Source organism: Emydura macquarii, unplaced genomic scaffold (assembly GCF_026122565.2).
Source record: "Emydura macquarii macquarii isolate MOO-44397 ecotype Brisbane River unplaced genomic scaffold, CSIRO-AGI_Emac_v2 contig_3110, whole genome shotgun sequence".
In the NCBI taxonomy this organism is placed as follows: domain Eukaryota; kingdom Metazoa; phylum Chordata; order Testudines; family Chelidae; genus Emydura; species Emydura macquarii.
The window spans coordinates 189,165-214,348 of NW_027133247.1; the positions used below are offsets into that span (position 1 = coordinate 189,165).

Genomic DNA, 25,184 nt, shown 5'->3' on the forward strand with positions numbered 1-25,184 from the left:
AGCGTATACGGATTAGTAATGCCTAAAGGCTTAATTATTTTATGCAATAAGATTTCTGAATGTATTATTCCCAGTAATACAAAGCAAGCTAGGAGCCAGTTCATCTTGTATTACTGGATTTGTAACTAAACGAGCTGTTTTAAACCTCTGGAAGGAACTCTCTCTCAAGTCCAACCTGCAGTCCTGAACAAACTAAAATTGATGAGCTCAGCTGAACCTTTCATACAGTTAATCCAAGATCACAAAATCAGCTCCTACTTTTCCACATGCAGACTATACTCATTTATGTCCATTTATGACGAATGGCCTCCATTAGCACTAGGCAGTGGGTTACTGGCTTTAGTGGCTTATATAAGGAATACTATACTAATGCCATCTAAAACACAGCTGCTAAGATGATCTTCCTTTCTCATTGCTCTGACCACATCACTCCTTCTCACAGCAGTCACTTCTCAACTCTCTGCACTGGTTTCAACATTCTCCTTTACACTTTCAAAGTACTCCATAAACTCCACCTCTGCCTTCAGTACTCCATTCCATCTTATATTCAGTCCAGTGTCCATGGCCCACTTCCAGCTTGGTGCCCTTTTTCACTCTTATTATTCGTATGATGGTAGCATCTAGGGGACTCAGCTGAGATTGAGGCCCCACTGTGCTTGGCAACATACATACATACATCAAAAGACAGGTCCTACCCCCTAAAAGATACAATCTAAATAGATAAAACACCAAGGATAAAGGTGAAGCACTGGCACAAAGTGGAAACAACTTGCCCAAAAGTCACACAGGAAGGCAGTAGCAAAGCTGAGAACAGAACCCAAGTCACATTACATCTAGTTCACTACTGCCCTATCCACTGGACCACAGTGTCTCTCAAGTGGCTACTGTTCACTTGGAAAAATCTTCCAGTTAATGTGCTCCTAGCTTCCTCTGTTGTTTTCCCAAAAGCTTTTATCAGTATGCTTATTTTATCAAGCATTAGTGTATATGGCTATTAGCCAAGATGGTCAGGAGCACAGCTCTATGCTACAGAAGTCCCTAAACCTCCAACTGCCAGAAGCTGGGACTGGATAATAGTCATGTTATATGCCAGTCATGGAACCTTAATTATCTTATGTAACTAAAAAAAAGTTGACCACTAGTCAGAGTTAAAATAATTTAAAAAGTCCAAACAAACCCAAAGACCACCACTTTGAGCTTTAGGTAGAAATAAATGTGGATCAAATTAAGTGCTAATCCTGCAACTGTCTCCATGAGGGCATAAGGGGTTGTTTGGCCGATCAAGTTTTAGGATCAGGGTCTTCGTTTGTGCTTATAATCACTTCAATAACCACACACTGAAGTGTATTCATTTCAATTTTGTTTTCAATAAAATAAACATGGCTACAGTGCAACATTATACCTGAACATTTAAAAATACAAAAGTTATGGTTCTTTACTCCAGGTGGAATTCTGCACCGAGTGTGTGCAGAATTCATGTCCACTGCAGATTTCTATGCTTCCCCGCAAAAAAATGACTGTTGAGAGCAGTCATGTGCCTCTTTCCAGCAGCGCAGGCACATTGTTTCGGGCACCCAGAGCAGCCGACAGAGAGACAGATCACCACAGGAGGTGGAGGAGGAGGGTGGCATGCCTGAGGACTCCCCAGGCTGGTGGCTCTTGCAGCTGAACCTAGTGCAGGGTTAGTCCCGGCTGGGCTGGGGAAGGACAGAACTTCCTCTTCCCCTACAAGGAATGGCCAGGGCTGGGTCAGACCAACCCCCAGAAACCTCCCGTCTGCAGGAAGCTCCGAACCCCCATCCCATTTCCTGCCCCCATCGCTCCTCAGCTGCGGGGGGAAGGGTCAAAGCCCCCATTCTGCCAAACCTCCCTCCCCTGCATCCAGAGCATCCCCCATGAGCCCCACTCCCACTGCATCTGGACCCCCGCCAATCCCCTTGCCACCCCCCAACTCAAACCCCTGCACCTGGACCACCCCCAACAAGCCCCCTGAACCCAGACTCCCATAATACTGAGCACCAGACAGCTGCACCTGGATCCCTACCCCACCAAGCTCCACTGAGCCCCCTATACCCAGACCCTGCCCTGCTGAACCCCATATCCCCACAGCTGAGCCCCAATCACCTTCATCTGGACCCCCCTGCAGAGTCCCATTCTTCCTGCATCCAAAACCCCCTAACAAGCCCCAGTGCATCCAGATCCCCCCTGCACCCAGATTCTGCAACGAGCTGCCCACACCCAAATTGCCCTCCATAGAACCCTCTCATCTCACACCAAGCCCTTCCACACTTGGATTCTGCCAAGCTGAGCCTGCCTGTCCCACATCTGGACCGAGGGCCGGGGTGGGCATGCGTACGAGACTTTGTTCTTCTTGCTTGCTATCTTGATGTGCATGGCACCGAGGGGCACAGTCTCCAGGTGTTTCTTGGGCAGGCCCAGCCCTTTCACTGTGTCTGGGTTGAGTGCAGCCTCACTGCTGAATCCCGGGAGGGGGGAGGCTGCAGGATGATCTCCTGCTTCCATGCAGCCAGTGGCCTTTGCTCCTCACTGTCATGCTGGAGCCTCAATATTTATTTGTTGACAAAAAAAATTGTATAATTTTAAAATATTGTTTTATTTTTTGGCACAGAATTCCCTCCGGAATAGGTTCTTTCAGCAACTGTTATACCACCACTTTTGTACTCATAAAATAAATAGCTGCATTTAATTCCCAGTATTGCAAAATGTGTGTCCAAATAAGCTTCAGATTTAAAATTCTTAATTTGTAGCTTTTTCTAACAAATAGCTATACATATATATGATAAATGCTCACAAAAATCATGCAGGCCTTTCAAAAATCCTGAGACATACGGTAGCAATCTCCTGCAGCAGTGATTTCCTCATGTTGACTATAAATTGCACAAGGAATAGCTTTTCACATTTATTTCCAGATTTGACCATCTTTGTTCTTACATCATAATCTCTTCTATTTTTACTTTATCCTTTATTTTACAAATTGACTAAAGATCATTTACATTCTTCTTCCCAGGAGTAATGATCTCAATTTGGGTAGTCTCCCACCACACTACTGTCTGTAAACATCCTCAATGCACTTATTCTATTTACCCTTACACCATTGACAACTCTTATATCATCCCAGACACAAAATTTACTTTTCCACACTTAAGGGAAAAAAGCCATATTCTTGTTAACTGCTGATAGCATATTCAGTGAGACCACTGAGAAGAATGGAAGAAAACATCCCTGCTCTGAGAGGCAAAACTCACGCCAGGTAGCATTTTTACAGGCAAACCATTTTCATTACCCTTAGCTCTTCTTGTAATTCCTGTGCTTTCTCAATAAAAGGAAACCAAAAATAAAACCACACTCAAGATAAGAGTATACGCTCTTTGGGTATAAGGTCACTAGTGTTTCATTTTTCATTCTCTTTTGATACATCCAAACAACTCATTTACTTAATTAAATAAAAATGCTACTAACACAGCACACTGAGCTGTCCACAGTAATTTTAAGAGGATTCTGTTACCAAGGAGCCCATCAGTATGAAGAAGTTTACAATGATTTTCACTACATGCATTATATTGCATTTTGTTTGGCACATTTTACTATCGCCCGGCATTATAGGAAGAAGAGTAATGTGTCTACGTTTCATTTTATGGGCAATCGTGTTGTCCTAACCCTTCATTTGATTAGATTTTTCTGAAGTTTGTCTCCATACCCTTTAGCTATCTCTACCGTAAAATAAATGTGAACCCCTGGCAAATACTGCCACATGGTTACCTACCTTACACCCCGTGTCTCTGAACGGTAATACTTCAATACTGGGGCTACGGAAGCATTAACGTCATATGCGCTCGTTAAGTGACAGCTTTACAGAAGAAGGAAAACTCCGCGCAGGGAGACATGATGTTTACAGCCACCCACCCCTGTTACCAGCACAGCACAGCACTCACACTCTGCAGACCCCGCCCGGCTCCGCCGGCCCAAGGGCTGATGCTGCAGCAACGCGGGCGGCGCCGAGCTGAGCGAGCAAAGCGAGAGGCACCGAGTGGGACCGGCCCTCGGGAGCGGGCAGCAGCGCCGAGCAAACCCCGCGATGGGCCGGCCGCTGGGAGGCCCGTGACACAGCGCGACCAGGGAGAAATCTGTTTAGCGGCGGCCAGACCGGCACCTGCTGCTGGCCTCTCCGCCACGCTCCTGGCCCCCACGAGCGCATCGCCGCAGCCAGCAGCGCCTCTCGCTGGAGGAGAAGCGGAGACCCAGCCCACCGACCCACCCAGCCCACATGACCGCACCGCTGCCGGCGGTGGGGGGGGGGGGGGGGGACACTTGACTGGAGGTGGGCGGGGCGGCCCCGCACTGGGGGCTGGGGCACGGGTTCGAGCGGGGGCTGGGCCGGCGCGGCCCAGGAGCGGAGGGAGGCGGCGCTGTCAGAGCCCAGACTCCAGGGGAAGGGGCAGCCCCGCCCCAAGGCAGGGAGGAGACCCCAGGGGGACCCACCCCCCAGACCAGAGCAGGGGAGGTGGGGAGGTTTCCGCAGGGGAGAAGGAAGGGGGGTCCGGGTCCGGGACTCGCTGCGCGGCGGCGTCACCTGGTTCGTGGTGCCCCGCTTACACGGGCTCCGCTATTCGCCCGCAGCAGCCACAGCCGGCGACGGCTCCTTCTTTCCAGTCCTTCCGCTTCCTAGGACTGTGTCACGGTCAGCTGCAGCAGCTCCGCCCCGGGCGGGACGCTGACGCGCGCCCCGCACAAAGATGGCGGCGCCGGGTGTCTCTCGCACACATTCAGCCGGCTTCGCTTCCGCCCCGCACAAAGATGGCGGCTCCGGGTGTCTCTCGCACACATTCAGCCGGCTTCGCTGCCGCCCCGCACAAAGATGGCGGCGCTGGGTGTCTCCGAAGGGTGGGTTCGCCCCGCCCAAAGATGGCGGTGACAGACTCTCGCAGGGTGTTATCTGGTGTAGAGGGAGCACCACCGCCACCCCGTGCTTCTTTTCTGACACCGGAAGTAGAATCTCCTGGCTGCTGTCTCCTAGCAGCGGACGGTGAGGGCGGTGCCGGTGCGGCGCGGGAGCAGGGCTGCTGGTTGTGCAGGCAGGTGTCTGGGGTGCTGGTGGGGGTCCCGCAACCCAGCGTGGGGCGCCGCCGGAGGGAGGCACTAAGGGCTGGGAGCGAGCCAGTGCCTGTGCATCGCCCGGGGAGGGGGAGAGGGCGATGTGCGTTTGCCCCCGCCCCTTACCGGGCTGTGGCCATTTCTCCGCACCGGGGAAGGGTGGAGCGAGGCTGCCCCTGCCCTGCGCTCCGGGGCCCGAACCCGGGGCGCGCGCTGCGTATACGCTGGGCTGTGAGCGCCCCTGCACTCCGCGTGACTTGGGTTTCGGCGGCGCGCGGGGCTCGGCTGCCCGGACGCGGTAACCCGGCCTCTGCAGCGCCCCCAGCCCAGGGGGGAGAGCGGCGCGCTGGGGTGTAACGTGCGGGGCCCTGTGAACACCTAGCCCGGGGCAAGAAGCCCGGTGAGCCAGGTCCCAGCCACCCAGGCAGGTGTTTTTATCCCCCAGCGGTAGGTTGCAGGGATTAGCTGGGGCTAGCCCGCCTGCAGTCGGGAGGGGCGTGGGCTCCCTTTACCTCGGCGGTGGGGCTGACAGAGGAGGGAAAGGATCAAGGACCGTCCTTGCCCGGGAAGCGCATCCCAGAGACAGAATTTCTCTGCTTTTCCCCATGAGACGAACAATTTGACAGGTACCAAATGGCTTGTCCCTACAATTGACCCTACAGCCCCTCTGTGTGACCCTCCGGCTTTTTATATCTAGAGTTCTTATTGCATTTTACTTTGTGTTTGGCTTTACTGACAGTAAATAGCAAAATTCTCTTTAAGAAATGGGAATTCCCTTTGAACAGCCACATTATTCCTCATGGTATGTTCATAGGTCATTGGCACCTTAAAGGGGAGAGAAGCTACTTCAGCTGCTGCAACTCTGTGGTCACTAGGTATTCAGTCTAAGATTCCCAGATCTTTTTAGACAGCAGATATTTTTTCTAAGAAATAGAGATCGTGACTTGCAGAAGTAGATTGGGTTAGGGGTTATGAAATGCCCCTGTCTTGGAAGCTATTCCATGTGGGTGGAGCAGAGCCCTGGGTGCTTCCTCATTAATTGGGTATGAGGATCTTTCTCCACAGAACTGTTAAAAGTATTTGGGCCTAATTTTATCTCAGTTTTTCACCCTGTTCTTGGTAGGTGCTACTGAGAACACCAGTCTTCATATAAACATTATCCAAAATAAACATCTTATAATGTAAGGTTGTTGGAAATTTTTAGAAGAAAACTACATATATGTTTGTGATATATAATTTAATATGTAATTTTCATTTGACAGTGTCAGATACCATCTGTGACTAAAATGTTTTCGAGTTAGTTTCACTTATGAGGTTATGGGAGAGAAGGAGCCATGTCAGAAGAAGCTGTTAGTGAGACACACTTTTCTCTAAAGACAGCAGCTCTACGGGTGTTTGATTTTCCCATTTCCTGGTATTATTCTGTCATCCAGGTAATTAATATATTATTTCAATAGTCTCATTTGTGATGGCCTCTTTTAGAGACAGAACTGAAAATGTTTCATAGTTAATTTTTACAGTGTTTGTTTTAAATAATTCAGTTATTGTGTGCATAATATTTGGTTACATGTTTATTAAACATATGCCTGGAATGTTTTGATTTTAACTTCAGTAGAACATTGAATTAAAAGCTCTTTTGTCTTTTTCATTCAGACACTCTCAAGTCAGTGTACATCAGAATGCAGAGGCTATGCTCTCTGCTTTAGTATATGCCTTCACTGCAGATTAATCATTGTAACAGGTCTCTAAATCAAATATCACGCTCTGTATGTGCAAACATCATTAATCCTTGAAATATATTATTTGGTATGTTTCAAAATGTTTTCTAGATTGTAGACTTTTTATTAGACTTGTGTCAATGAATTGTCACACAATATAAAGATTAATGAAGTGAGTGATATTAAATACCAGATTAATTTACAGTAGGTTATACATACATTGTGTTGATCCGTAGTGAGAGGCTGTTGGTTTACATCCAGTCTGTTTTCTATTTTCACTATCCCTCATAACTGAAAATCCCGAAAAGCTTTAGCTAGTTTTAGTTTAGTTTTTGTTTTGCTTTTTACAAACAAATCACTGTTAAGATTATTACAATAATCTGTTTTCTTGCTGTTGTATACTGTTAGCATATGCTAATTAACAGAATGTACATAGGTCACTAATTACCAGTATTACTATCTTTAGAACAAAAAAACATAATATGTTCTCAGTCTCCAGACTGATGGAAATTGGAAACATTTTAGGATTGGCATTCACTATCTGTAAGAAAACTGGTTTAACTTTTGTTTCTGGAGCACCTTGTATGTAATAGGTTGGGGTGGACAGAACAATATTTGTGCTGTCAGTATGGGCAGAGGAAAACAGGAAGTGAGGATGCAAAGGAGGGAGAGAGCTGTCAGCTATAACTGATCATGTGGCTGAGTGACAGAGAGCAATCAAACCCATCTAAATTATTGTAAACCCTCAGTTGGGAAGAGCGAAAGCTGTTGCTGTATCCCTTGGAAGGTGTTATGGCTAAAGAAAAGTCCTTGTACTGATGCCCTACCATATAGAAAAAGGTGGCGTGCTACTTGTCTGTAAAATAAATAAATAAGATAGATCCAGAACTTGCTCTCCATTTAATTCAGACAGCCACATTGACAGTAAATCAAAACTTGGTCTACAGTCAGGAGTATCTACAGATATTTTTAAATATAAAGACAGTGATTCATATTAATTTCAATGTAATGAAACCACTAGTTTTATAAATACATTATGCATTGAAATACAACTATAAACATTTTTATAATGTTTAACTTTGCATAATTTGTTAGTACCCAAAATAGTCTCATTTTTCTTATTTTCCTACAAATAATGAGAATGACTTACTGCTGCGATGCACTCCTTCTTTCTCTTGTAAAATCAACTCAGATCTCCATTCAGTTCATTGGTTTCACACTGTGTGCTGCTGCAGTGTTGCCACCAAGCTACTGTGCCCTATAAATATTGTGTCCAACTCTGGGATTAATTTTGCATCCCTAAGGCTCTCCTTTATGTCTGTTCAATTGTTTACCATCATATGTGCATGCACAACTGCATGGGAAAAAAATCCCAGAATATCTCATTACAATTTTTTAAAACCTTGAATCATATGTCGGTCATTATTAAGTCAAAAGTCTCATTGCAATTATTTATAAATACATGTGTGTGCTTCTTAAATACACTGATTTTTGCTTACTATAATCTTGTTTTGGGTTTTTGCAGTGTTACGGGTTTTTTAATGCTTTTCTCTTCAGATTGCTTTTGAATTTAGAAGTATTTATATAATATACAATATTATTGTTTACAGAGCTGCTCTGAATATACAAGTATTTATATAAACGTATGTTTTTATTCTTGGACTAGATGTGCAGCTCTGGCCAAGATACACTCTGAGGGGTAGGGATGAGGGGGCAGAGGTGGCTCTAAACTTTACCACTTTCCAGTTGTCAGATCCTGAAACTGGCTACAGGCTGGCCTTGCATTCAGTGTAATCTGTAACTTCATGGCTTCTTTAAATTACACCTGGCTACTTACAGCTCCAAGCAATGGGTAGCTCAGGATTGCCAGACAGCTGAGATGCTCCAGCCACACCCCTTATGCTGAGGGAAGGATTGGCTATAAAACCACTATGCCATCCCTCTGTCTTCGTGTGGAAACCCCAAGTGCTGGCTTTCTGTTTTCTGCTCTCTACCACCAAACCAACACAAATTCCATACTTATGATCTGGCCCCTTATCTTCCACTTAGATAATTTTTTCTTTAGGCCTGGTGTACATTGGCAATGGAGGTCAACGTAATGCTGCTTATGTCAACCCCCAAAGTATGTATCTCCACTGGCACATAAGTTCCGTCGATTTAAAGCATGGTAAAAGTTGACCTAATAAAACCATCTCTGCAAGTGGCATAGCACTGAATTCGAATTTCATGGGTTGAATTTGCGTCAGTGTAGGCAGAGTACAACGTAAATTGACGCCATTGGCCTCTGGGAGGTATCCCCGAATGCCCCGTTGTGACCGCTCTGGACATTCACGCTCTGCTGTAACGTGGCCACATAAACAGGAAATAGCTTCTCCCCTGAAGCCCCGGGAAATTTTGAATTTCAGTTTCCGGTTTAGACAGTGTGGAGAGAGCTTTGTAGCTGAACTGCTCATGGCGAATTCACGGCCCAAATGCGCTCCAGCTTGGAGTCGACCAGAGGTCTTGGATCTCATCGGTCTATGGGGTGAAGAGTCTGTTCTGGTTCAGCTCCGAGTCAGCAAAAGAAATTTAGATATATACGAGAAGATATCTTGCGGCATGTTGGGGAAGGAGCACAACAGGGACATGCAGCAGTGCCATGTTAAGATCAAACAGCTGAGGCGGGCTTATCAGAAAACTAGGGAAGCGAACAGCCGTTCTGGCTCCTCGCCCAAAACATGATGCTTTTATGAGGAGCTGCATGCAATTCTCGGTGGTGACCTCACCACTGTGCAACCACGCAGCATCGATACCTCCGAAGAATCCCAGTCCAGGACGAATGAGGAGGACTCTGTGGATGAGGAGAATGAGGAGGAAAGCAAGGGGCAGGAGAGCAGGGTATCCATTCTCCCTGAGAGCCAGGACCTGTTTGTTATCCCAAAGCAGTCCAGCCACACACAAGACAGCAGGCCTGATCAAGATGCAGGGGAAGGTACATCTGGTGAGTGTGTGTGGCAAATCTTTGTTTTGCGGTTATGTCCCCAGTCCAGCTTCTTAAAAGGAGTTTGTGTTTTTGAGGGGAGGATCTTACTGGGTGGTGGCAAACTTCAGTGGAGGGTTACTCCTGGAACAGACTATTTATGTGCAGAGGTATGGCTCCAAAAATCCTCTGTGGCTATCTCAAGGAAACTTTCATGTAGGTAATCTGTTAACCTTTGCAAAAGGTTTCTGGGGAGGGCCGCCTTATTTCTTCCGCCATGGTAGGATACTTTTCCCCACCACTCTATTAAATGAGCTGGCATCATTGTGGAACACAGCATAGCAGCATAAGGGACAGGCCTGTACCTCGATGCTTGCAGCAAATCTTCCCTTTCTTCCTCTGTTACCCTCAGGAGACTATCGCACATGGTCACTTAGGGAAGACAGCACAAGTTTAAAGTACCCAACCAATACAGTCACTCTGTTTTAGTCCTCTGCCATGGATGGGGTCCTTGGGCGCCTTCCCAAGACTATTCCTAGTCCTAGTACTATTGCAATGGGCATTATGGGTCAGGACACTGGTTGCCCTGTTTTCTGCCGCTGCAATTCACCCGCAGTGTCCCCTAATCTGTTTTGTCAGCCTCCTCCCAAACCAGTTCTTGGCATGTTACAGGAGAGCCCCGTGATCCCTCTCCTTGCTCAAGTGTGGATTGTGGATTTTAGTGTTAATTAAGCGTCTCCATAACAGATGCAAGGGTCCTTTGCTTACCACGTCTGTAACGCCAGTCCAACCCTTCCGAGATGTACAGAAAGGAATGCGGGTCTGGCTTAGCCTTGTGAACATGAAGGGGAGTACTTTTTACATTAACATTTCCTTTACTACTTTAAGTCAGCTAACGATGGAACTTTGTGCTTTTCTTTTCTTACAGTAGACACCTCGACCTTTGGCTCTCCTTGCCAAACACCAGCTGAAAGACTTTCCCAGATTAGGAAGCGGGGGGAAAAAAAACATGGGATGACATGTTCAGCGAACTAATGAACGCTTCCGTGGCTTCTGACACTGAGCTTAGAGTCTGGAGGATGTCCTTGTCTGAAAAACTAGACATGGACATGGAACACAGAAGATCTGCCCAGAAGTGTGATACACAACAGGAGATGTTGCATAATATGAGGGATCAGTCCGACACGTGGAGGCGTTTGGTAGAGCTCCAGGTAGAGCAGTGGCAGGACAGACTCCCTCTGCAGCCCTTTCAAAACCTCCGCTGCCTACAACTTTATCAGCCCTGAAGCAGTCTAGAAGGAGACTGAACAGGTTGCAGTATGTGCTGCACTCCACACTGGTAGAGGCAAGCAGAAGCACACAACAGCCCCTTTAAGAACTGCATGCAACCACAGTTGCTTGCACAGTGACACTTTACAATATTCAGTTATCCTCCTTTCCCCTATTAAAACAGGTCACAAATAAAACTTAGTAGCATTAAAAAAATCTGTCTTTATTCATTGATAGCGTGGGGGGGTGGTTGCTGGAGCAAGGGTGGGGGATGGGAAATAAAGGCACAGCACAGACATGCATTACTGTAGTTCATTGCAAAACCAGTTTTTCAATGTTTCCCTAAGCCAAAGTGCTCCATGGTTGGCTCTGAGCGTAGATATAACATATGGGATGTTCTTTTCACTGATGTCAAGCCTAGTAAGCAGACATCTCTATCTGGCTTTTAACCGGCCAAATGCACATTCCACCACCATTCTGCACTTGCTGAGCCTGTTATTCAAACACTCCTTCTCACTGTCCAGGTGCCTGGTGTAGGGCTTCATTAGCCAAGGGAGCAAGGGTAGGCAGGATCCCTCAGGATCACTATTGGCATTTCCACATCCCCCATGTTTAATTTTTGGTGAGGGAAGAAAGTGCCCGTCTGTATCTTATTGAATACACCCGACTTCCTAAGTATGCGTGCATCATGCATCTTTCCAGACCACCCCAGATTAATGTTGGTGAAACGTCCCCTGTGATCCACAAGGGCCTGCAACACCATTGAGAAGTATCCCTTCCTGTTTATGTACTCTGTGGCAAGGTGGTCAGGTGCTAGGATAGGGATATGCATGCCATCTATTGCCCCCCACAGTTTGGGAACCCCATTGCAGCAAACCCATCCACTATGGCCTGCACATTTCCTGAAGTCACTACCCTTCTTAGCAGAAGCCTATTGATGGCCCTGCACACTTGCATCATAGCAGCTCCAATGATGGATTTACTGACTCTGAATTGATTCCCAGCTGACCGGAAGCAGTCTGGAATTGCCAGCATCCACAAAGCAATGGCCACTCACTTCTCCACTGAGAGAGCTTGTCTCAAGCGAGTTTTCATGTGCTTCAGGGCTGGGGACAGCTCTCCGCAAAGTTAAAAGAAAGTGGCCTTTTGCATAGGAAAGTTTTGCAGCCACTGCTCATCATCCCACACCTTTATAACAATGCAATCCCACCAATCTGTGCTTGTTTTCTGGGACCAGAACCAGCACTGGATGGACTGAAGATGATGCATGACAGTCTGCGGCAAATGGGAATTGTTCTGCTCTATGGCTTATAGCAGGGCTGCCTCAGTAACATCGCTATTTTCCGTGCTGCGGTTCCTCTCTCGCCTTTGAAAATACTGCAGGATAAGCCATGAGGTATTTGTGATGCTCAAAATGATAGTGCAGAGCTGGGCGGGCTCCATGTCTCTCCAGCAACGGTGCGCGTGGCATAGAAAAATGGCGTGAAAAAGCATTTGCAGTTTGTTTGGGACAAGAATGGAGGGGGGGGAGCATGTTGCATCATGGGAGGACAACAAGCTTCCCAAAAGTCTCTGTGGCTATTTGCACTGTGGGATAGCTACCCATAGTGCACTGCTTTGAATGTCGACCCAAGCGTGGTGAGTGGGGATGCAAGAGCCCGCCACAAGGAGCGTGGTGTGATCACACTCCTGCAACTTCTAAAATTCGGCAGATGAAAGTCGATTTAAAGTAAATTGACTTCAGTCTGCAGTGTAGACATACCCTGAATCTCCTGTATTGCTTGTCACTTCAGATTTTCAAAGTTTTGTTAATATTTTTAATTCCAGTTGTTTAGTGTGCTTTGGTGTTTGAACTTTGTTTATCACATTATATAGAGAGTGATTCAGAGAAAAAATTCATAGATGTTAGAGACTGAGACCCAGTCTAAGGCCATTATATTTAATCGCCTCGTTTATTTCTTGGCTAATGCAGAATTGTACTTTATTGTGCATTTATAGTGTCTGGTTTTCTTTAAAACTTGATGTTAAAATTTCAAATGGAAATGGTCTATATCCAGACCAAAATGTAGAAGTAAAATATCACTCTGATAACCAAATACAAAGTGTAAGCACATGTGTTTCAAACTAAAAAAGGAATAAATGATGTTTCTTAAACTGTGGAAAGAGGAATGCTGGAGATCCAAAAAACATTAGTCCAGTGAGGACTTTGTTGCTCCTCATGTTTGTTTGTTTTTAGCTGTTAGGTAAATAATTTGAAAAGTAGCAATGATATCTTTGACAGTCCCTGAAATGTAAAAAATGTTTACTTGAAAATTTCAATGTCAATTACTTAGGTTATCCAGTAAAATTGTAATAATCCCTTTAAAAGATCGCAACTCTTGGAGTATGTTTTCACTGCAGAATACACTCGGGTGACTGGCATCCAGGACTGCCTAGCTGTGGTGTGAGCAGCCACATTGCAAAGTCATACCGGAGTTACTGCATCTTCACTGGTGCTGCACTCACCTTTCTGTGTCATTAAGTCATCACTCATGGTTAGTTGTGAAGCAGCAAGCAGAGCCACTCTGATTCTTTTCCAGTAAATTGATGAAGAACGTGTCTGTCCTGGCACATAGGGGGAATTGTGGGAAGGCACTGAAGGGGACTATCAGCACTCAAGTGATTTAGACTGTGTCTTCAGTACAAAATGGGCGGGCTACCATCAGTTAGCCTGGATTGAAAGCTGAGATGAGAGGGTTTTGTGTGTGGATGGGAGAAGAACTTAGGAGCAGCACCTGACTAAGAAAGAGCTTGTGTTATCTCTGCAGTGATGACATACTCGTGGTGTCTTTTCAGATAAAACTTTCCCCTAGGTTGAAGAAGCTGTTTGTAATAACAGCTGTGAGTGCAGTATCTGTAATTTTTCTGGCGCATCATTTTAAAAGAAGACGTGGAAAGAAAAACACAAAAGTGTCACCATGGGAACCAGGCCATCTTGTACTAGAATGTGCTAGAACAGCTGCATCAGAAAAAGGTACATAAGAGAATCAAAAAAGCCTTTTTTCTTCTCTAAAAAAAACCTTAAATACTATGTAATCAAACTCGAGAGAGAGTTTTCTTGAATTTTGGGAAAGAAAAGAAATACTGAGCGTGTTTGTAATTCTAATTATTTTTAAAAAATAGAAAAATAGACAAAAATGAGAACAATATTTTAGGACTCGGGTAGTCATTTGCTTTGAAAGCTAAATGTTAATGTTAAACTCTGCAGATAAAATCTTTTTTAATCAAAAAGCTTATTGAGAGCTAATAGTTTCCAACTGTTCTGAATGATATCTTTTAGATCAGATACATTGTTTTAATAATGTGTTCATTCTTGTAGGTATTCTGACCCTTTTATATGTAAACATCAAAGTTGAAATTAAGATGAATCATTAAAATTCTTATGTGATGTAGTGAATAATTAGATAAATTTCAGGCCTGAACACTTGCTGATATAATATATGTTTCTGGTTGCAGAAGCTCTTAAAATTAGTCTATCTGTTTATTAGGTTCCAGTTGTTCCAGTAGCAGACAAAACTTGACCCTTTCTTTGAGTTCAGCCAAAGAAAAAGGTTCTCAGTCTTGTGTTTCTGCAAATGGAGGACTTTTCAATAAATATTCTGGTTCAGTACAAAGTTTGGCGTCAGTAAGTATTAGCTATTCTTAAGGATCTGTTATACAGTAAACTGCATAAACTGCTGAACATTAATTTTCATTGCCTATCATGAATGCACACAAATGATTCTCTTGAGCTGAAAATGTCTAGCTTTAAGGGCTGCACAGCCTCAGAAGGCTAGGGAAGCAGGGTGCACAGTAAAATGACCCATGTGTGGCGAAGGTTAGCTTACCTCCTATGTAGAAGCAAGCTAAGTTTCATGCTAGAGAGTTCTTGAACAGCTTTGAAGGTGGAGGAGGAGCTCTCACAAATCCTCTGTTCATTGTGTATGTCTCCCTCTGGACCTTTCTTTTCCTTTGCTGTCCTAGGACAGCACAGCTCAGAGGCGCTTAGACAGTCTTGGGGTTGGGTAGCTAAGAGCAGTGGGAAGAGGACTTGCTCTTCATCAAGTGCTGATCCCCATGGGTATTCACAGTGGATGCGCATGTGCCTGGAACCAGAAATTCTTTAATAGAAATGCCAGTTGGGCACCTTGCACCTCTTAGTGTTTCCAAGTGAAGGCATATAGGGTGGTGCAGACTGACCACCCCTCCAATTCCTTTTCTACTGCTTGTGGTCTGGGATTCATTGGACTAGAAACTCCTGCGTCCGTTTTCTACTCTTCAGCGTTCTGCTCTTTTAATCTGTAAATATTGTAAATAGTTTTGGAACACACATGCTCCCACAATGAATACCCTTAGGAGCAACACACCTTGAAGAACCCCAGTTCTCAAGTAATCCTTTCTCTGCGCTTTTAGGGAAGTCAGAAAGGTGGAGAAACCAGAACCTCCAGTTAGTTCTGGTAAGGAAAGGAGTTCCTTTCTCTTCCTCCAAAGGCTGGTGTATGCTGTGGTGAGGATTAGTAATTTTTAGACTGTTTATGACCTGTCTTTTTTTCACTGGGTAACAGCTCTATTTAGGAGCTGTTTTAAAGGGAGAGGGCTTTAGGTCCAATGGCATCTTTGTTATCCAGTTAGGAGAGTGGATAGACTTGAGGATTTCTCAATCATGTTTAGACCAGTGTTCCCAAATGTTTGAAAGCTGAACCTGGCACCTTTTTAATAAATGAAAATTAAACTAGTCACACCCTTGCTTCAGGATTGATATTATTTGAAGGTTATTTGAAGGTCTATGCATCTTAACTTATGCGTCCTCTCTGCCCATTCTCCTGACTTTGGAACATGCTATTGTAGATATTCATAATATGATACTTCCTTTCCTTTCTTTACTTATCTCATTGCTTAGAGCATGTAAAGTATCATTGACATCTGAGTTAGCATCCATTGAAATGAATGGAACAGTTCACATCTCATTGCTATTGTTTCAGGATCTCTGCAAACTCAGGCAGATGTCTCTGTGTTACTTATGCTAACATTGTGTTGCAAAAGACTTTCTTTGCAACTGGACTTATTTTTTTTAAATGAAAGCTGAGACTCTGAAGAAAAATTGTGAGATCTGTCCATGCCCACCAATCTCTGTATGCCACCCACACCCAGGAGGGCATACCCTATGCTTTGGAAAACACTGGTTTAGGCATTATACAAATGTTATTGAGAGAATTAGCTTGGCGTTTAGGATGCACATTCAATTATGATAAATTGGAATGTTACATAAGCATAGCAAACCTGCTGACTTGTCTTGTTTTTTGGCTAGCATCCACAGGTCTTTTGCACATTAGTTCAGGCTGGGAGCTCTCTTGTCACCTTTTCCTTATATAATGATCTCTTTCACATTTCTTCCACCTGGTAAAGAAAAATCAAAATGGGATTATTTTATTGTATATCTGTATTGCCCAGTGAAGTTGTAAAATATCCAATATAGCACAAGGCTAGCAATCAAGATTTAGTTTTTAAACTTGTTTTTCATATGGTTTTACAATCAGATGTCAAACTTCGTTTTGAAAACTAACCATTACAAATTGCAGACTATATTCTTGCTATAGTAATGGATTATTTCTGATTGATTTTTATGTCGTGCGTTTGAATTTCCCATCAAGACTGAGTATTAAGACTTATATGATATCATTGTTAATAATTGAGTGTGGTGTCAGGAAAAGCAATTGATATTACTTTTGGCCTAAGAAGAGCCAATACTGTGTTATATTTTTTAAAATGTAATCTGTTAAAGTAGCTAGTTAAATAGCTCTGATTATAGTGCATTGCACCAGGAAATCAGTATTATTATTAAAGGACCCTTTGTTTAACAATGCACCTCACTTTTTTAGGTCCAGAGTGCCACCTCCTGTCTCAGTTGTGCTTGTGCCAATTCCAGTTCCTGGGACAAAACAGATGAAGATATTAAACTTGTCAATATTCCAGTGACCACGCCTGAAAATTTATACTTGATGGGTAGGTTATAATATTATGTGGTGTATGTTGCAGTACTGGTTTTTTGCAAGCTACTTTCAAATGCTTTAAAACTTAAAAACAAATTACTCTGATTTATAGTAAAGTAACTCCTTCACAATATTATCATGATATGCTGCCAAGGCATCCTACAAGCTTGATCTTTTTACTAACACTGGACAAAGTACTTCCTGTATACAGATATTTTTAAAAAATCTTCTGTTAGAACAATGAATTCTTATTATACGTAAAAGAGATTTGGTTTATAAACATTAGTTAATTGGAATTAAGATAGGCAATGAGATTTTAATTAGAGCTGTTAGAATTACTGACTTGTTTGTTGCACTGGCAATTCTGAAAAAAATCTAATAAATTGTTTTGGGTCAAACTGAAAACAAAATTATTTGGCAAATCAAAAAGTCAAGGAATTTTGTTTTGGGTCAAATGAAATGTTTTGTCCAAACTGAAATGAAATGTCCCAATTTTTTTACCATTTTTAAAGGTTTTTTACTAACTTAATAAAATTGAAAGAAATTTCAAACCAAAAAATTGTTTTGAACTGAAAAATTTAAACACTTCTTTTCAACATTCAGAAATGTTTTTGTTGACACAATTTGGCAAAAACAACACACATTCATGAAATGTTTCAGCATAACTAAATCTGTATCTTTTTTTGCTGAAAAAAAGTTCAGCCAAAAAATTTCACCCAGCATTTATTTTAATTAGTTTAGAAAGGGAAATCTTTCCCTGTTATGACAAATGCATTTTTTTAAAAAAGATGAAAAATTGACTATATGTTGGTTACATTAACAGATTGGTAGCTAATCATAAAATTATGTAACAAAGTAAATGGGAGCGAGATTCTTACTGAACTCTTGTGGTGCTTTGTTTTAATAAAAAATTACCTCTCATCATGAGCTTCATTATATTACTACAATTTCAACATTATTTCCTTAAAACAACATTTCTATATCTACTATATATAAGCTTATTTTGCATGTGGTTATTTGGGGACAGTGAAATGTAAACGAATACAGAGGATTTCTGTTTAATGTAATGGAAGTGTTCATGATCCCCTGTAGGTATGGAGCTTTTTGAAGAAGCACTACGTCGATGGGAGCAGGCACTTACTTTCCGTAACAGACAAGCTGAAGATGAAGCGAGTTGTAGTTCCATAAAACTGGGAGCAGGAGATGCCATTGCAGAAGAAAGTGTAGAAGTGAGAATTACATAAACTATAGTATACAGTTGCTGCGTAGCCAAGTCACTGAAATATTTGAGTAATAGAGCTCAGCTTCTACTGCGGATGCTGAAGCTGCCTCTGAATTCGAGTTTTTATGTTGGAATACTTGCACTTTTTTCTCTTTTTTCCTCCAGCTCACCCCTTTCCTCCAGCATTAGGCTGTTTTTAGCCATACAACCAATTGTTGCTCCTTTAGCATTCCTCCTGGAGGATATTATCAAACCATCACACAATCAGAGCTCCATCAGCATTTCCTCAGCCAGTTCTCTGCAGCACACCCATTGGTCACTTCCTCCCTATGTAAAAAGGAAACCTGTATGAGATGGGATAGGGCTCAGTACAAATGGCTCCTAGGAGGGAGGACTAATTTGTGAACATGCACAATGTAATACAGTTAAACTTTGTTCCCCTTGCTCATAAAATTCTATCCTAAAATGCTAATACATTTTAAAGCATGCATACACATCTAAAGCATGCATACGCATCTCAATCACCAAGGCATTCATCATCACTAGTGCAGTAAATATCAGGAATGATTATTTCATTTGTCTTACAAAGTTTTTTTAAATGTTGGTTTTATTTTACTTATACCTAATAAGATGTATATGTACCCAGTAAGGCATGTATTTTGGATGCCTAAGCTATTTGACAATGTTGAACTTTTTTAGGGCATGGTTAATGTAGTACTGTGAACTCTTTGAAGGCTTAATATTTTCAGTTTTTAAAAAGAAGTCTTCTGTTGATTATAGTATAATTTAATTCTGCTTGCAGGATATCATTAGTGCTGAATTCATTCATAAGCTTGAATCCCTCCTTCAAAGAGCTTATCGTCTTCAGGAGGAGTTTGAGGCAACCCTTGGGGCATCTGATCCTGCTTCCCTAGCTAATGATATTGGTGAGTTCTTCTATCTTTGTATGTTTTTATCATTCTTAACATGATCATCCAGAGTAAAAAAAAAAAATCACCAAAGACTCAATGCACAGAAATATATGAACAGTAAATAGACCATCTATCTAGCCTACAGAATTCAATTTTTACCCCACTATCTGGCTTAGTGCACATGGCTCAATTGCCACATCTTTACACATCTTTATAATTGGCTCAGGAAGAGTGTTTTTCTAGTGTGTTTATATTTCTCAATGTTCCAGGATTTCTGAACCCAAAATATATTATAATTATATTTGTATAATAAGAATATATGGTATTCAAATTGGCTAGTTCAGATTACACTTACAATGGGGTGATAAAAGGTCTTTGACCTTTCTAAACTGCTAACAACAATAATTCCTGAAATGTTGTGAAGAACTGAGTGAGTTCAAGGATTGCGAGAAAGTAATCGTGGCATAAACCTACAAAGGAAAAAGATGGAATTTCACAATTATCCACAGATAAATCTGTCCTGAATCCCTAATAAATTCCATTACATTGTTTTATGGATTACCTCTCCTCTCATTTGTGATCACATAACATCCCTGTGGTAACTACAACTGGAATAATATTAGGAGTATGTTTCTATTTCAGCTGTCTTTTCTTTAAGGGAGAAAGTTAATCCCACACTCTACTTTTGTTTGTCACTTTATCTATCTTCTTTCTTTTCCCTTCCTCTCCTGCACATGCATTACTGTTAATTCAAAAAATTCAAAAATTATCAGACGTGAATGACATGGAAAAAAAGATTTTTTAAATGAAAAATGTTGAGATAGGGGGATTAACTTCCCTGCCCACCTCCAGTGTATGCACAACACCTACAGCCTTGCAAACATTTTTAAGGTTTCTTCATCTCCTCTTCCCATTCCTAGGCTTAGTGTTGGACCAAAGAAGAAAGGAGGACAGGAAAGCAGAGAGCAGACTGTCCCATTTTTCACAAGAAGGAGAGGAGTAAGCAGACAAAGCATAGCAGCTCTGCTGTTACCCTCTGTCCTTGTGAAAAAGGTATAGTCTGCTGCCTCTTCTTTCCCCTCCTCTACACAAAAGCTCATCTCTGCTCCTGAGGAGAAGAGCTCTGCCTGTCGTCTGCAGCAGCCCTGATAGGGTGCTCTTCCCCAGGAGGTAGGAAAGACTATAAAAATTCATTTTAGGCTGCAAATTGGCATACTCTTGGGTGGGGTGCATGTGTGGGCAGTGGGAGAATTACACACCCGAAAACTAGGTTGAAAGAACATTATTAAAGTTGAAAAGTCAAGCACACACCTTCCAACTTCAGCAACAGATGAAGCAGGAGTCTCACAGACAGCAGCCTCCTTTCATACACAATCCTGATTCATCCTCATAGCAGGTCCCTCCTGTGCACTGAATGAGGCAGAGCTCCTTTGGAGGAAAAAGTCGTATGTGATCACATAAATAAAGACTGTTTCATAATGCAAGTGCACAGGGGGGGTGAAATTGAGGTTGCACAGGTAACTTTAATTGTGGCATTTCCTAACAATTGAGTGCTTGACTTTGCAACCTTAATGTTCTTTTTAACAAACCATTTTTTTGTGTGCGCGCAGTTTGGTGGATTTTAAAAGAGCACTGAAAAAAACATTCTGTCATGTGGCAGGGTGGATTCTATGGGTCCAACATACAGACCTCTGCCACTTGAGCTGACAGAGTTACTGAGAGCAAAAATAGGCTATTATCCTTGGGTAGACCTGCACTAGATGGGGATGAAAGAGACACTTTGCCAGAGGATGTTTCACAAACATTTGTGACAGAGGAATGGTGAGACTCATTAAATTTTAGGTTCCATTCTAGGCTCTGAAGAGGTGTGTGCTATATGGGCACAGACTCTTCTGCCCTGTCCCTTCCAACCTGTCTTATTCCCATTCTCTTCACCTAGCCAGTCCACTTTGTGCTTCTTAGGCTTGTTGTCTCGGTGTCATCACATCTTCCCTACTGTCCCTTTCCTATTTCCCGTTTTTCATTTCCATTGGTTCATAATCCCTATTTCGCTCCCTGGGCTCCTCATCAAATCAGGTTGCCCCTCACCAGGTTTCTTATCCCAGTTTCTTTGCCCAGCCAGCACCAGTTCTGCCCTGACTCCTCCTCCTCATATGTCTCCCCTTATCCAAGTAGTTCCCAGCCAGTTACCAGTCTCCCCTACTCAGTTTCCAGTCTCCTGCCCAACTAATTCCGTCCCTTTGCCTCCCAATCTCCCTTTCCTTTTCCCCCTCCCTTTCTTCCTCCTTCCTCAAAAAAACCTTGGCTTTTGTCCCCTTTGCATTTGAATCAGGCAGCTTCCTTTTTCCTTCCTGGACATCAGCTGAGGGGCACAAAAAGTAGAAGAAATGCTGTTCTCCTATTCTCAGGATCCAGATCTGGCCCAGTCCACAACAGCCCAGAGCTGCAATTGCAGGGAAAATCTTGCTCAGCCATGGGCTGAAACATGCCAGTGTGGATGGAACCCTAGGAGATTTTCTCTAACTCTAGCAAGTCTGAGCATGTGTGAACTGCGTTTTTTTCAAAGGCTTATAACTTAACCGAACTTCGGGGATTTTCATAGGTATGGCTAAGACATATCCCTGACACAAAGACCACCTGACCTTAAATAGGTAATTGCCAATTATTGATGCAAAACACATCTTATGGTTGTTAGCTTTAACTTTGAATGTCACCAGGGGGCATACTTTCATCTGTTAACCCTGCTGATATTCTGTAACACTAAATACAGCTCTTAGTAACGTGGGAGTTTAAATTTAGGTCAAAGCTAATTTTCTGGCACGTTTTTCTTACACCTGTTACCGTAACTCATAAAGCAGAAAGAGGTTTGGATGTTACATTTTGAGGCCTGAAATCACAGTAGTATAAATTTCCATTGGCACAGGTTCCCATGCATATCAGCTGTTGTATGTCAGTTTACTTGTAATTTCTTCTTTCCTGCAAACTCAAGTTTTAAACTTTGCATACAAAGTAGTAATTTGCTAAGGACTGAGTGAATATGATATCTTTTAATGTGTTTAATTATAGCTGTGATTAAACACATTTAAAAGACTTCATTTCTAAGGCAGACTTTTTAAAAATTGATTTTCCATTGTTGAGATGTGAGAGTTTCATTATTTGTTTACTAAAAGTATGGTCCAAGTAATTGCATTCTTTTCAAATGTTCATTCTGTAGCTCCCTTGAGGGAGAGCTTGTCAGTTGCCTCATGCAGTTTATTATGAATTTTATTTATGCTGGCCAAGTGGAGTGGAAAAACAACCAATAAAGCAATTTGATAGGTAGTGCTTGCTAGCCAGGTTGTTGCTATGACTTTTTTTGTTGGTATCTTAAATTCATGGTGTGAACAGCCAGTTTTAATTTGTGAAGAATGTTTCAGTCTCTCTCCAGTCAAACTGAAAAACATTGTCTCAGAAAAGTTATGGCATTTCCCGTGGAGTAACCTGTAAGGATCTATTGTGGCAAATATTTTTGTTCAAGATTTGTTATATATTGAAAACAATGAACAAATTCATATTCATTTTGATGTGAGATATGGCTAGTCACTGTACTACATGTGAATTTTTTAAATATAGTCTGATATTTAAAGATATTAACTAGAGTGAAATGATAATTAGATTCAACTTTCTCATGTTAATTGTTTTTGTGACTTCTTGCGGAAGGGGCATTGAGGGGTAGAACAGAATGGAGAAGGTTGCAGGCTCTTTGACAGGCACTAATTCCTGTCTTCTCCCTTTTCAGAGAATTTGACCTTAATAAACCTTGTAAGAGAAATCTATGGGTACACTTAACTTCCACTTGGTTTTATACTTGCAACCTTACTATAAAACTACCGCAAGCCAAGTCAAAGGCCCTGATCCACTTACCAGATCAGGCCCTAAATGCACAATCTACCTGTAAACTGTTTTGAATTTGATATGTGAATTTTCCCTGATGTGAATGTATAACATGGAATCTTGTATGGAATGAGTTAAACTATTCATGGCTAGTAACCTTTTCTTGTAATTACTATTTAGCAGCAGTGGCCATTACATTGTAATTCATGTAAATTTTACTTTTTATCCATTTTTCCTTTTTTTTTTTTTTTTTTTTTTTTGGTATAGGGAAAACAATTATACACAGTTTTGTAATTTTTTTCTCCTAATCCATCAATGCTAGATATATTGTTGGTGCTTCTAGAATTTAAGATCTAAATGGCAATTCTTTAGTACTCCTTAAGGATGGCTTAGGGAGGAAGTGCAGCTGCACATATAGTTGAGCTTGCTTAAGTGTTTCCATTCTAAAGGGCCCTTTTGTTTACTTACATCTTTCTCAAACTTTCACTTTTCAGGTTGAAATGTTCAAAGTCTGGTCTCTGCTCAGAAGTGAATTTGTCATTCAGGAAAGTCAGAACAAAAACATGTTTTCTAATGAACAAAGACAGTGGAGGGAGTAAAATTTGTCATTATTAAACTTATTTTTTGTGCAAATGTTTAGCACTGTACTGCATGACAGAAGAAAGCTGAAATGCAGCACAGATTGTTTTTGGTTCAGATATGTTCATTTCGATGGGCTAGGGTAAATACATTTTGATTTGATTAAATTACAAGTTATTTAATGTACTTTTTGTCTGCATTCATTTGTTTAATAACAATTTTTAAATAACTATTTCCGAACATTGTAGCAGCCCTGTATGCTTGCTTAATTTTTGCTGAGGCTAATTTTTTTTTTTAAAACCCTCCTTCAGTGCACAAGTGTAGGTTGAATAAAGCAGGGTCCTGGAGAAAGAATTCCTTCAATACATATTTTAGAGAGGCCTCCCTCACTCCATTTTATTCTTGAGAGACAGTGGAATGCATTCAGACCCCAATTCAGCAAAACATTTGAGCATGTGTTTAAGTCCCATATCTTAAAGTTAAGGATGTTCTTTGCTGAATTAGTTTCTTATAGTACATGTTCGGTGAAGTCAGGCTTTGCAGGAGACTGTGCTGTTCTGGAGTGAACTCTCTGGGGCTCCCAAGTGTCCTCCAATAAAATTCTGCCACCAAATTGAAGTGAGGGTTGGGATGATTCCATGGCCCGTGCTGGAGTTGTCTGATCCCTGTTAAGTCATCCCTGCCAAATATAACTGATACTTGAGCCTCAGTCCTGAATGGAGCATCTGGGTTTACTACAATTCAAATAAATATTTTTTGTCTCTTGGTGCAGTATGCTCCATTTCAAGTGTCAGCAGTTGTGTAGTTACTTTTAATTCTTACAGAGTATACCTCTCCCTCTTCATCTGTCTACCCAGGTCTTTATCCCTACATAAGTTGAACCACATGCAACACTATTAACATAATATACATTTCAGAACAGAGTATAAGTGCCAGCAAATGTGCTTAAAATAAATGTGTTTGTCAAGTGATGTCACTTCTCCTCTTGGTTATGATGGACAGTGCATCTTTCTTTAAATGGGAAACAATCCAAATTGATTCACTTGTCCCTCACTACTTATCTCAGGAAGCCTGTATGCCACTGAATCATAAGGTTTAGCACTGGCTAAGGACAGAAGCTTTTGCAAAAATCCTTTTTTATCATGTCAGTAGCACATCGTTGGTAGGAGCCCATGTTTCACTGAGTGGGTATATTGTATGGGACTGTGCTCTTTTACTCTCCAGCAAGAAGTTAAAAATTCTTGGATGTTGGTCTACCTCTTTTCCTTTTTCAAAAGATGAGAAACGCAGGAAATTAAGTTTTTAAAAAAACTTTCCAAATACTAAGTAGTTACTAGAAGTTGCCTGTCATTACTACCCCTCTGTTACTGATTTCCCTTGCTTGACTGCTTATCTACCTGTGGCAGCACAACAGAGATCTGGGAAGGTGGCAGAGAGCTGCTTAACAGAGGAACAGTGTGTAATCCAGATTAATATCCTAATTCAGTAAAGTTCTTAAGCAAGTGCATAATTTTAAGCATGTGAGTAGACCTA

General features: G+C 42.2%; 2 protein-coding genes across 7 annotated transcripts in view; one reads left to right on the forward strand and one right to left on the reverse strand.

Moving 5' to 3' along the window:
* The window catches only part of USP33 (ubiquitin specific peptidase 33), a 96,567-nt gene extending 91,889 nt beyond the window's left edge, over positions 1-4,678 (reverse strand). For all 4 annotated transcript variants that reach the window (XR_010916701.1, XM_067530687.1, XM_067530686.1 and 1 more), the window contains exon 1: positions 4,592-4,678. The gene's annotated coding sequence lies outside the window, so the exon portion shown is untranslated. The remainder of the gene's footprint in view (positions 1-4,591) is intronic.
* Positions 4,679-4,970: 292 nt separating this feature from the next.
* The window catches only part of MIGA1 (mitoguardin 1), a 52,354-nt gene continuing 32,140 nt past the window's right edge, over positions 4,971-25,184 (forward strand). The window contains exons 1-7 of one of the 3 annotated variants that reach the window (XM_067530704.1): positions 4,971-5,044; positions 6,375-6,545; positions 13,894-14,071; positions 14,586-14,722; positions 16,956-17,079; positions 18,159-18,295; positions 19,091-19,214. In XM_067530704.1, the coding sequence (XP_067386805.1) occupies positions 6,447-6,545; positions 13,894-14,071; positions 14,586-14,722; positions 16,956-17,079; positions 18,159-18,295; positions 19,091-19,214 (799 nt within the window). In that variant the 5' untranslated portion in view covers positions 4,971-5,044; positions 6,375-6,446. Of the gene's footprint in view, positions 5,045-5,350; positions 5,739-5,862; positions 6,546-13,893; positions 14,072-14,585; positions 14,723-16,955; positions 17,080-18,158; positions 18,296-19,090; positions 19,215-25,184 lie in introns of those variants that run through there. The other 2 variants (XM_067530703.1, XM_067530705.1) reach the window with 2 other exon arrangements.